The 12404-nt window shown below is 49.0% G+C and overlaps 4 protein-coding genes across 4 annotated transcripts; 1 reads left to right on the top strand and 3 right to left on the bottom strand.

Annotated features, from left to right (window-relative positions):
• Positions 1 to 2472: 2472 nt before the first annotated feature.
• On the bottom strand, positions 2473 to 4712 carry CORC01_12638 (uncharacterized protein; the record flags this gene model as incomplete). The annotated part of the gene is made up of 4 exons (XM_022624257.1): positions 2473 to 2741; positions 2800 to 3326; positions 3395 to 4178; positions 4406 to 4712. 4 exons carry the CDS (start codon positions 4710 to 4712, stop codon positions 2473 to 2475), a joined length of 1887 nt encoding a protein of 628 aa, XP_022469228.1.
• Positions 4713 to 5727: 1015 nt separating this feature from the next.
• On the bottom strand, positions 5728 to 7326 carry CORC01_12637 (uncharacterized protein; the record flags this gene model as incomplete). Its single annotated transcript, XM_022624256.1, has 9 exons — positions 5728 to 5767; positions 5885 to 6304; positions 6354 to 6491; positions 6544 to 6581; positions 6630 to 6784; positions 6834 to 6875; positions 6932 to 7022; positions 7077 to 7109; positions 7165 to 7326. The coding sequence occupies 9 exons, from the start codon at positions 7324 to 7326 to the stop codon at positions 5728 to 5730; spliced, it is 1119 nt and encodes a 372-aa protein (XP_022469227.1).
• A 1912-nt stretch (positions 7327 to 9238) lies between these two features.
• CORC01_12636 (fungal chitosanase) lies at positions 9239 to 10269 on the top strand (the record flags this gene model as incomplete). The annotated part of the gene is made up of 3 exons (XM_022624255.1): positions 9239 to 9482; positions 9538 to 9869; positions 9922 to 10269. The coding sequence occupies 3 exons, from the start codon at positions 9239 to 9241 to the stop codon at positions 10267 to 10269; spliced, it is 924 nt and encodes a 307-aa protein (XP_022469226.1).
• A 107-nt stretch (positions 10270 to 10376) lies between these two features.
• Positions 10377 to 12159, bottom strand: CORC01_12635 (uncharacterized protein; the record flags this gene model as incomplete). The annotated part of the gene is made up of 4 exons (XM_022624254.1): positions 10377 to 10434; positions 11061 to 11144; positions 11772 to 11908; positions 11956 to 12159. The coding sequence occupies 4 exons, from the start codon at positions 12157 to 12159 to the stop codon at positions 10377 to 10379; spliced, it is 483 nt and encodes a 160-aa protein (XP_022469225.1).
• Between the last annotated feature and the right edge of the window lie 245 nt (positions 12160 to 12404).

The following is a 12404-nucleotide window of genomic DNA, read 5'->3' as shown; positions in this document are numbered from 1 at the left end:
GCCCTTGCCCACCAGAAATACGTCGACTGCCATGGCCACCCATGCAAAGAAGCGATGATCTACAGAGGCTTATATCACGCAAGTGGAAGTCCCTGAGTAAGGCATCCGAAGAATAAAGTTATCTGCAGACTTAAATAGCGAAGAAGAGCCGCCAATCAACTTCGACCATCCGATCTAAAAGAGGAGCACCCAGGTGTGAGGAGAAACGAGTCCTTCTCCAAGTTTTGCAGCCGCCGTTTACCTTGACGTGAGACACCCGTGGATTCAAATTGCATTTAGACGATTAGTGGTGTGGGAACCATTGAGTTTGCAACAGTGCTTTTTGACAGCCTGGTTGACAGCACTTCGTTAAGCAAGCTTCATGGGAGACATCTGCGGAATATCGTGTCTGAAATTTCCTTGAAGCTTCTTTCAAAAGCTCTTGAAAGGAAGGAATACCTAGTACAACCCCGAAACTGTGAAAAGCCAAGTTCATGGACACATGAACCGCTCCTTGCGTCAAAAAAAGCCTCCCTCTGCTCGAGGGACCTTGAAGTAAGGTATGGTGATATACATGCGATCCATATTTTCGACATCCGAAAAGCCAAAGCTCGTTTTCATGCGGATTTTTGAGGCCTAGAAGCGGAGTCAGCCACGTACCAGCCAGAGGGGCCGATGTAGACTACATGGAAGGTAGGTGAGGGAACTTACATGTTGCTATGAGTTTCGCCTTCCGACAACTTTTGAAGACGCATTTCGGCCAGCATCGAAGTCCGCATACGCCGCTTTAAGGCAGACACCGCCAAATCGAGTCAGTTCAAAGCCGATCTTGCATCCGTCATGCATGCTTCTCGCTACTGAACCCGGACACCAGGACACACACCCCTTACCATACCGGCAGGGCTTAGTCACACCAAGTAGGCGGCAAAGTCGGGATGGGCTATTTCGTTCAATGTTAATTGAGCCAGAATTCTGAACTTAGGATTCTACGCTCATTGGTCCATATCCCGAGGCTCGGTCAGCAGCCGTGTAAAGTAATGCCAATCCGATAGAGTTGATTCGGACCTCCGAGCTGCTCTGCAAACTGTCATTGAGCCCCTCCACACCTACATACGAGGTTGAGAATGAAAACTCTGAATTGACTTGGCAGAAGTCAACATCACGATCTACACTACCCGAAAGACCCTTTTTTTTTTTTTCAATCAGCAGCTTCGGCTGATCGCAAGACAGCATTCTCAATACTCCTCCTGCGCAGGAGAGAAGAGTCTCGACGTTGCAACTGAAGTTCAAGTGCGACGCGCTATTCGGGCAACTCAACAGCGGGAGGAAGCGAAACCGAGCCCCAAATGGCGGGGCAGCAAGAGGACCGCGATCAGCCGCAATGAGGCTGGTTGGCATATTCCCAGCCGAGCACATGACGGTGGACTGCCAAGGAGCTCCCTGCTGCCCAAGTCAAACGCAGGAGCTTCCCGGTACCCTCGTAGAACGACACTAATTCACCCAAAGTCCAGACCTCGATAGCTCGCCTCGAGAGATCGCGATCCTTTGCTCGTCGAGTTCGGCTAATGTGTAGTTTGCAGCTCAGGATCCCAAGACGTCAGCACATCACCGGAAAGAACTTTCGTGATCCGCCGGCGAGATTTTTCTGGGCACTCCATACAGGAATTCATCGGTTGACGCATTCATCTGGTCATCGAAAAGTCCCATTGTGCTGAGTGTCGATGGTTCAGCCGAGCGCTGGAACCTTACTCCGCCTCGCAAAGCCCCGGGCATAGCCATATGGCCATGACTGAGAAACGACCAAACACAGACAAGCTGCTGAATTTCACGAGTGGCGACGTATCAAGAACGTCTCCACGAATAGCAATTTGAGTTCATCCGATGATATGAATTACACATCGTCCAAGATCGGCATTTCACTTGACAAGTGAGTGCCTTGGTTGATTCCGGACTCCCATAACGCAATCAATGGTATCCAGTCACCGCGGCTGTGAAGAATAAACAATTGCTACCGAACTTTTCATGGCGGGTAGCACTACCAACGCCCAGGTTTCTCAGGTAAAGTAATACTGCAGTGATTACGCAAGGACAACCCTATAGTTAGTGCCAGTAAATCAATCAACACATAAGATTATTCTATGTTGATGGTAAGCCATCGCCTGCTACATCTTAGGTGGTGAAGCTCGAAGGTTCCCGTGAACCTATGCACCCACGGTCACTGCTTTGGAGTATCACTGAGTAAGGTAGTGAGAGATAATGGGCTCTAATTAAAGAATACCTGTAATGTTCTAAGTATTTGTAATGTCTCGCCTGTATTGAATGCGAAGGGGCGAGAGCGAAAGGCCAGAGCGCCTAGACTTTCAATGAAGTATTCTTCAGGTGAATCCTACTCATCCCTCTTCAATCAAGCTTCATAAGGGTTTTTGTCCTTGGGTTTGAGTTCACTCTCAAGGCTATCAGATGATCAGTCAGACCTCACTACCCCCTCTATCATCACTTGTAGACTCGATCTAGACCGGTCTCTGGGACTTTAACCGTGTCTGCCGCGGCTGTAGTGAAAGCACACTTCCCCACGCCCCCAGTCATCTTGAGAACGCCCCACTGGACAGGCAGTAAGTAACCGCCGTCCCGATCCTTCTCCAATACATGGCAAGCAGCACTTATTGCAAGGCTATTCGTCGACACCATAGGCATTGTGCCATCATAGCGCCGCAGCCCCATGCCGATAATGATGACAACGAGAAGGAGCCCCGCAAGCAATGCTGAGTCTCACTGTTAGATACAAAAGACAGGGTTGAAGGCCAAAGTCGATGGACTCACTGACAAAAACTGCTATGGGACTATAGCCACATGTCGAGAAGGAATTGACATCATCGTCACTTCCGTCTGTGGATATAGCTCGAATCCGTGCCAGGAAAAGGCTCTGTGACACTAGCCAGTGCAGAATACCCGAGCTAGCGTAGAGGGGAATCCCATATCGTAGGGGCAAGGAAATAAAATAACTTGATCGTTGAATTCCAATCGGCTCAGAAACTCGTAGCGGCTTCCGGTTTTTCGGATCCCACATACGACTGAATTCTCTTTGCATTAGGAATGTGCTAAGCATGGTGTTGTAGATGATGTAGAGGACCGAGAGGACGAGTTGAGGCAAATTGGCCAGTAGCACATTGGCAATCAACCCTCCTGGATCTGTACGAGGCATGTCAATCACTAAATAGGTATACGGAGTCAAGGCACCAAAGCCAAGCTTCCATAAGTCTGGTATCTTGACCCCGAAACCTCGTTGTCTTAGGCTTACAAACGACATCGTAAGAAGGACAGAAGCGATTATAATTACGAGGAGGCACCTTAGGAAGAATTAGCCAAAAATCAAATTCAATGTAGTATAGGTAGGTATGAAAAGTGGCATCCATACATGGCTAACATGACGACCCAGCGTCTAAGACTGGCAGATGATCTCCACTGCTTTGCTTTCCCTTCAAATCCCCGCGGCTGAGGCTTTTCTTGGAGTATTGCAGGAGGAGATCTTACGAAGCGGTTCTTTAACGTCCGAGTAGTCAAGAAGTCATACTTTGTCGTAAGTCCCATATCGACAGTTTGCTCGCATGGCTCCCGCATGAAAGAAGCGATAGCATCGCCCAAGGTGTACAAGACCTCTTTTGCTTGGTTCTGCTTCTTCGAATTTTGCCACCTCCTTAGGGCCCATATTGAGAGCATGATGGCAGCCTTGATCAAGTTCATGATGCAAATGGTGAACATGATAGGAGGCGAATATTCAAACCTGCAATTTGCGCTGAGGCCTTCTGGTGGCTGTACGACACATCGAGACACTTCGTAATGCGGGGGCCCAAGAAACCATTTGGTGACGGGCTTGGTAGGTGACAAAGCCACAAAGCGACCGGTACCATTACCGAGAGCCCACATGTTTTTTGCCCAGTCATCCAAACGAGGGACGATGGAAACGTACATGAGCAGGCTGTCCTCTGGTGGGTTCTGCAAAGACTCATTCTTGACCAGCACAATCACGTTTCCCTGAGGATTAAAGTAATTGTCGTATAAGTCGAAACATGCAGATATGTTGCGTTCTTCATAGGTGGATGCGTTTCTCTGTATTTCTCGTATCACGTCTTCGTAGTCCAAGTTCGAGGGATTGACTCGGGTGTCATCCCAACCCCAGTCGCCAGCTCGGTTGGACTCTGCTGTTTTCAAACTCCATGAGGCATTGTTTAAAAACGAGTCTTTAACAACGGCGACCGTGTAGTTGTGAGATGACAGTGACTGGAAAACTGCTGAGTTATATCTATGCGCTGCAAGTATGAGCGATGCACCGAACGTTATGGCAAAAGGAGGGTGAGCAACTCTTACATGAGATGAATGGGAATAGAAGTGATTGCCAGTAAGGTCCATGAACATTGCCTCCACATACTGAGGTACTTCAAGTTCCGTAGGCTGGGAATGCCGATATCTAACCACTTGTGTTTCGCGTGCGCTGTGTCCACGTTTTCGCGTGTTGGCGCGGCCTGCAGCTGCATGCAATAATTTGAAGCCGAGAGCATACCGGTTCCCAACAGGTTGATGAGCAAATGCAACCACTGATCCAGTCGCTTTACGGTTGAGCATTCGCCCTCGTAAATCAACCCAACCCCATTTCGGCTTCCATAACTTTTGACAGCAAAGATGGTTACACCGAGGTTCGTCATCAGGATGACGCCAATGATCGCAATCTGGACCATGAGAGCACGGCTTCTCCGTGAAAACCAAATGCGCCAACTGCTGTTTTCGTCGCTTTTTATCTGGGGGAACCATCCCGATAAGGTGGTTCTGTCGGCAAACTGCTCGACTTGAAAACTCTCGGCTCTCTCCTCTTGAACCACAGGATGATTTTCGGTGCGGTCATTATCGGGCGTTTGGTTCGAAGTTGTTTCAGGCAACGCTGCCGTCGTCGTAGGTGGCTCGATCGGTGTACTTCCTTGATTATCGGGCTCAGCAGTTGACTGCGCAACTGTTGCGATACTATGACAGTTAATACGCCAATGCCAAGGACGGAGTGAGAAGGATGCGCACCGGTCTGGATTTCCATCGGACCCAGCCATGATTATTGTGTTGAAACAGCGCCAACCTCACCCATGCCGCTTTGAGGTCTACATGGCAGCAGAATCGAGGAGATGTCGAGTAGGAAAGAGGGAGAGAAGCAGGTCAAAGGGAGTGGGCAGAACGTAAGGCTCTGGCCCATGTCGTTTGGCCTAGACTCTATCTTTGGATAGTACCATGTTCCCAGCTGCCAAATCCAGGGTTCGTATCTTATGCCGTGTTCCGAGACGTGCATTTACGGTATCGTGTCATTGGTTGAGCCCTTGACAGGTGGATTGCGATGTATCGCTGGAGACTGATTGGTAGCCTGATTTTCAATCTGTGCCGTGATGATTTGGAAGCGTGGCACGGCAACCATTGACCCTGGCCTATTTTACTGTATCGCTAGGTTTGGATATCGAGTCTGATTCCTGTGTCTAACATTAAGAGTTCTTATGGAATCCACATCACTGTTAAGCACATTCCATATCATGGAAATTCGCCTTTGTCGACGACATAAGGTAGTTAGAATGACGAAGATGGTCAAGAAGCTGAGAGTTCTACGAAAATACAGCCTATTGACGTCTCCCATGAAGACCCGAAGGACCCGAGAAACCAAAATACCTCCAGTCGTTTTCTAGTCCTGCATTTTCAAAAACGTGTGAGCTGGCCCCATTGCTAGGCTTCCTCCAGTGGCTTTTGGGCATGGATCACCCATCTGGCCATTGTCAGCATTATGAAGGTACGCAAGGAATGAAGTAAAATCAAAGCGCGACAAAAAGAACCGAGAGAAGATTTAGAATAAGGACATAGCTGAGAAGAAAACATCGCTTACAAGGGAACGTAATGATGTATACTCATGTCCTTCAGATCTTTCCGGACTTGAGAAAGAAAAGTTTGGACCTCTGCGTTGCTCCAGTCAAGCGCTCTGGTCAGTGCTGCTATAGTGAAGCCTTCGAGACCTTGTGTGAAATTTTCGAAAGTCCATTCTCCAAGCTCCTTATAATGCGGATCTTTGGCCCATGGACCGACCGGCCACTTGTACGGGACGATGGTCACGTCGGCAAAACCAGCTTCTTTCAATAGAGGAACAAGGCTCGGGACGTTTACAAATGGACGTCCGAGTATCTTGAAGCATTCTTCGAGCTTATCCGACCACTGCCAAAAAGCGTGATCTGGCGTCAAAGATCCATCGTCAGATTGGGTGCGTGCATGGCTTTCGAATAACTCGATGTAGCCGCCAGGCGTAAGACCACTGGAGTGAATGAGCAAACGGCCCGTATATCAAGGGCGTAGATACTCACTCATATGCTTGTTTGAAGAAGCCGTGCCAGTCCGTGATGCTTGAAGTCATGCCACGAATATGGATATAATCAAAAGGCTGGCTGTATGTCCAAGGCTGCTCAATGTCGTCGACTTCAAACTTGAGATTCGGCGGGACACTGAGACGTGTTAGTAAACGTGCCAAGGCCCGGGAAGCTAGCAAAATCGTACAACTGAATCTGAACTGGAGACAGATCGACACCTAGAACCTACAATCTGCTTAGCTTTGAGCCCTCTTCTTTTGTCAACAAACTTACCTCGGCTTCGGGATGCTCATCGGCGAATTCAATAGCCCACAACCCAGTGCCCGTTCCGATGTCAAGAACGCGCTTGACACCCGAATTTTCATTATTTGGAGGAGCAAGGCCCAGCTTGTAATCCAAAGTCAAAAGGAAGAGGTTATGCTGTAGGTCTAGGGATTTTGTAAGTAACTAGAAAGCTTTGGTCAGGGCCTCACCAACCTAGCCTTTCGTTTTCTCTCTCATCGTTTGGGAAAAGATACTCTGTATATCATTAGAAACCAGATTGCCGTAGGACTCTGATACATGGGGCAACCCACTCCCATCTTTGTACTTGTGGTAAGTTCTCCCATTCTCTTGGCGATGCTGAAGGATCGAGCTTGACAAGCTTGTGCTTGAAGACGCCACACTCTGGAGCGGGTTAGAAGATCACATTACAATATTTTAGTGAGACCTCTTGCTTACCGTTGCTCTGTCTGAGGCAGCATCGTCGCTGAACTAGGAAGAGAGGTCAGTGCCGTGATCGCAATTGAAGCATTTAGTCATCCCTCACATCGTCGTTCGCTACCTCCGCCTCCAGGATTGGACCGTGACCAGTTGCCACGCCAGAACCTGGGTTATTTGTAGATCCGGGATCGTCAACAGATACAGGGCTGACGGCAGTCGCAGAGCTCTCTTCGGCTCTAGGAGCTGTGGCTGTCTGACTGTCGGCCATGGCGGAAAGGGACGGGATGTTTTCTCATGTAGTCGCGAGGAATTTCGAACCACCAAAACGACCTCTGCCCATTTATATCTATATGAGGCAATCGGAGCTTACCCCTCTTCTTGGCTGAAAATAAAAATACACGGCCAACAGCAGTGCGATAGTGGAGATATTTGCCTGCTCATGCCGTTGGTTCCAACACGCATGAGTTCTGGGAGCCTCTAAGCGTGGCATCAGGAGCGGCGACAGTACCAACACGGGAACAGCAGCCGTGTCTGCACCGAGGTGGATCATGACCGGAACCAATCTGTTTACCCGGCCAACCAATCAACCTACAATTCAAACCGGCGGATCAAGCTACTTGTAGCAACCATGCGTGATCAGCCGACAGCTTTGCAGATTGATGTCTTCCCGGTAATGTAGCCACATGTACCAAACAGTGTCGAGAGATTGGTTTGGTACCGAATGGGAGACGGGCCCAGTTGTTTTCAAACCGCGCATGGTTGATTCTGTGCTCGGGGACAGTTGACCTAGAACCTAATTCAAAAGGCAAACTCTCATGTTCATCGTTCAGATGATCTAACTGATTCTTTTCAACAGGATCTTGTCGACAGCTTCTTCGTTTGCAGTGAGTGATGGAAGTTAGGCGGGGTCAGTCGGTGTCTCTTCGAGGAAGTTTCTATCGTGGACTAATCACCTGCAGACTACTACGTAGGCTTCAGGTCCAAAATGATGAAATCCGGATCCGGCGCCAAGTAATGAGGTCGATCGCTGTAAAGACTTAACTAGCAACTGAATGACAACGAGGGCTCGCTCAGCTAAAGTATGAAGCTCAACTTGCCTACCTAGGTGACTGCCAGATTTCTTGTCATACCATGGACCCTCCAGAACGGAGACCCAGAACGGTTTATGTTCATCCCGGCGATGAATAACTCCGTATCATCGCCATGCCACGCAGGCCTTTTGCGCTCAGTTAATATCTTTAGCAGGCTCCATATCTATGTCCGGGATACTAGCTTCAAGCTTTGACCTTAGATTGAGTGTGCGTTCCTAATGGCCCTATCTTTGTTCTTTTGAGACATCAAGCTCTAGTACTGCGACGATGACATCTTGAAAACTTAGTCAAGTTTTCGGATAATAATAACGATATTTCGAGCATCACACTATCAAAAAGATGAGTAAGCTGACCTGTGGAATTGATTTCGAAGTAGTCGTGTTCAATATCGGTACTGTTAACGTAATTGCGAATGATGTCTTGCGGCTTCTCGACCTTCACATTCTGGAATTCGAGTGTGACGTCGGGGATGCATAGCGTCTACGATGGACAAGTTCGACTCTCTTTTCCACGCTATCGCAAGAGTAAAAGAGGCCCAAGAGACAACCAGTCCTCAAGAGCTATCTCAATTCTGTAAAGCCGCTACTCGGTCGCTGCTTATGTGGTGGGCCGCAGACTCCCCCAAGATTGACAACTTGATGGACGCGCTGAGACACGTTAAGTTTAGGCTTAAAAACCGCCGAAATTCCCCACCTCTAGCGTTCCATAACAATGGACTCGGTCGCTACACAATCAGGGCCAGAGAGCCATCCGGAGCGGCCCGAGATTTAGGTCTAAGTCCAGTCATCTGGCGCCTCAATCCCATGGAGTGGCTCAATGCCGGTCAGATAAAGACCTGGCACGGCTGAGACTTATGAATCCTTGACATCTTCACTGATTATTGGTGCCAACAATGTACATATGGTTCTCAATCGCGCGTCATCCCGTCATTTCTTCTCCGAGCACCCCCAATTCGAGTTGTTTGAGACTTGGCCAAGACCTCGTGTTCATCTCACAGCGTCTAAATTGAGGGCTGTGCACAACTAGTGCTTTGAATGGCGCCGCTGGACTCTATAGATCACGTGGAGACCAAAGCGCGACTCATCGCCCATGATTCCCTGCCCCCGAGCATCCCGTCTCACCTCATTCTTCTCCCTCTTAACGCTGTGCTTCATTCCACTCATCATGGTCTCATTAGGTGGCATCTGCCTCCTTTTCATACTATTAGCAACACCGGCATTAACGCGCGATATACCAAGCAATCTACAAGACTTTTATGCATTCGTCCGCGGGCGGAATAAGTGCCATCATGTGCTAGCAAGCGGGTTTCACAGCAGCGAGGGCGACAGCGGAGGTACGTGCTCAAACCACTGGCATGATTGCGAAGACTCACACAACTGAGAAACCAGGTTTTGGTTACTGCGGAGATTACCTGGATGATTACAAGATCATCTACCTCCAAGGGAAGAATGGCGAGCTCGCCAATATGGATGTTGACTGCGATGGCGAGCAAGCCGGAGGCGACGGACGCTGCGGCAGCTCCACCGACACTCAGTCTGAGACGACGTTCCACGACGAGCTGAGAGGGTATGGAACAGGACGACGAGATCTCAACGCCTCGGTACACACCTATGTCGTATTCGGTAATGAAGGAACCAAGAGCGGCTGGCCTACTTTTGATCCAGCAAAGCATGGCGTAAAACCACTGAGCGTAATGGCCGTCATATGCAATAACAAATTGGTGAGTCTATCCCGACTCCGTTTCTGATTCTATTCTAACGGAATCCGCGTAGCTGTATGGGGTCTGGGGAGATACAAACGGCGATGACGGGCCTCAAGCCATGGTTGGTGAAGCTTCCATATCTCTTGCTACCGCTTGCTACGGCAACAGTGTCAATGGTAACTCGGGGCATGATGACAACGATGTGTTGTATATTGCTTTCACAGGAAATGATGCGGTTCCTGGAGCCAGCGGGGCGAATTGGACCGCCTCAAATTATGAGGATTTTCAAAGCAGCATCACAAATATTGGCAATCGGCTCATTGAGCGAGTTGGTAGCGATGGGAATGGCAGGCCCTTGAGTGATCAATTGCTCCTTGGTTTTGCGGCCATCCTGGGGATCATCTTACTACTATTTTAATACCTATATGACCATAAAAACACAACATCGTTCGCTAGACATATTCCAGCCATCCTGGGAAACCACAGCTTGTGGCGCGCATGCTACCGTTACCGCATCCGCATTCTTTACTCCCGCTTGCTTTTGTGTGTGTGGATCAGCCGTTTGTGTCTCGTCACAAGGTCTCTTGAAACGTTTTATTAGCTAGACGCGATTGCTTCATGTTGTCACGGACCCGGAGTCTGCAAGTAAGCTGCCCGCACATCATCCAACTAACTTCCTCGCATTTGGCATGTGGCAGTATCGACACACGTAGGGCTTCTCATGTTTATGTGTTCTCTCGTGGCGGATGCAATGCTCACTTTGCTTGAAGTCTTTAGCCCAATGCGCGCGCTTGTGCTGGCGTTGTGGTCGACCTCTTCTCGCGGCGGTGGGAGGACGCAGCAAAAGACATATCCTAACGTCATATCTCATGCACCACACCGTTGGCAATGATGGAAGGGCGAACCCAGCAAGGTCCATTTATTTTCTACGCTTCTTACACCCAGAAACCACTAAAACATCCTTATATTCGCAGACCCCGGAGAAGACTGCGGAGATTTGACGAGGGCCTGCTCTCCCGATCTCACTATGACATTGAATACTGTAAATGTAAGGTAAGGAGATGTATTTGTTTCTCGACTAGCTTTCCATGAAGCTTCTCATTCTCATTTCGCCAACATGTCGTGGCACTGACTGCTTAGGGCCTCTCATGAGCTTTGATTCTATCCAAGACAGTCTTGTCGAACATGGGGTGTAGGATTGACATCAACACCCCGTCTTTGCCGTCCTTGATAAACTCGGCATCATGAGCCATCGCAATGTGCATTCCAAACTCCTCAGCCGCCTCTCTGAGCCTGGAAATCGTATCAAGTGCTTTCTTTAGATCTTCATGCAAGCAGAAGTGGGAGCCGTCGGCCATTTCAACATTGGCGATCTCTCGATGACCGAGGAAAATGTCTCTGCTAGGTCATTAGATCTTGCGTCCTTCAGAAATTAGGTTGATAATCAGACGCTCTGCAATAGCCATCATGGGAGTCGTAGTCACTGACCTCGAATGACAGCAATCGCTAGCCAGGATTATGTGTTCGCCCGACTCCAAACGCGCGCATGCTGCGAGATTGCCTGGCATATGCCCAGGTGCTTCGATGACCCAAAAGCTTCCATCGCCGAAATAGTCCAATGCTGATTCGAATGGGCCCCAGGATTGCCAAGAGCCCTCATGTTCTTTGGAACTCTCTGTTCGAACGTTTTCATTACCGAAAATTCTAGAGTCCCATTGAACCACCCCCTGAAATTCATCGTTCTGAATATGCCCTGGGGAACAATGCAAAGCGGTTCCGCGGCCAAAGACAGCTTTGGCATTTGGGAACTCTTTTCTGGTCGGGCGACAATGATCCCAATGAGCATGACTGCTAACGAATTAGTTGTGCTAGTCTCTCCGGAAGTACAATTGATTTTCTTCACAATAAGTCAATATTTACCTAAAAAGCACCGTGTCAATCTCTGAAGGTTCTACCCCCAGGTCTCGCAACTGGTCTCCAAGCCGTCGGCGTGGTCCAACTGGATTGCAGCTCGTCCAGTGGTAGTTCAACACGAACGGGGTGTACAGTTCCCGGTCCTATTCCAGATCAAAAGATGAGCATTGCGTAAGTTCACAAGACCTACATCACTGATACCAAGGTCCCAAAGAACCTTGCGGCCTGATACTCGGTGGTGGATGTAAAAACACCAGTTGTGAAGAAAGTATGGTCTGTCATGCCCATCTGCGTGGATCTTCGTGTCGTCTGTTGTAGTTAGACCGCCGCCATCAAGTAAAACCACGTCGACCGCGCTACTCGAGGATGGAAGAAGACTCTCCGGGCCCTTCATTGCGTTTCGATATATGTACGTCTTACAGCGAGTTATGCTTGCTGGTTACACCAAACCTTCCTGCGACCAAAGCGGATACGTCTTCATATATGTCGAGCTACCTTCACCGCGAGGCTTCCGCGCATTATTTCGCATGAGACTATGCTTGGCAGCAATATCTCGGGGATATTGGATTCTTTGTCCCAAGGAATCACTTTAAATCCGTCCGGTGGGATGGTGCGGCGCACGAGAAATGAACAACATGA

This window comes from Colletotrichum orchidophilum, assembly GCF_001831195.1.
Source record: "Colletotrichum orchidophilum strain IMI 309357 chromosome Unknown Scaffold_160.1, whole genome shotgun sequence".
Classification (NCBI taxonomy): Eukaryota; Fungi; Ascomycota; class Sordariomycetes; order Glomerellales; family Glomerellaceae; genus Colletotrichum; species Colletotrichum orchidophilum.
The sequence above is the reverse complement of the archived record's forward strand: the minus strand, read 5'-3'. Positions and strand labels throughout refer to the sequence as shown.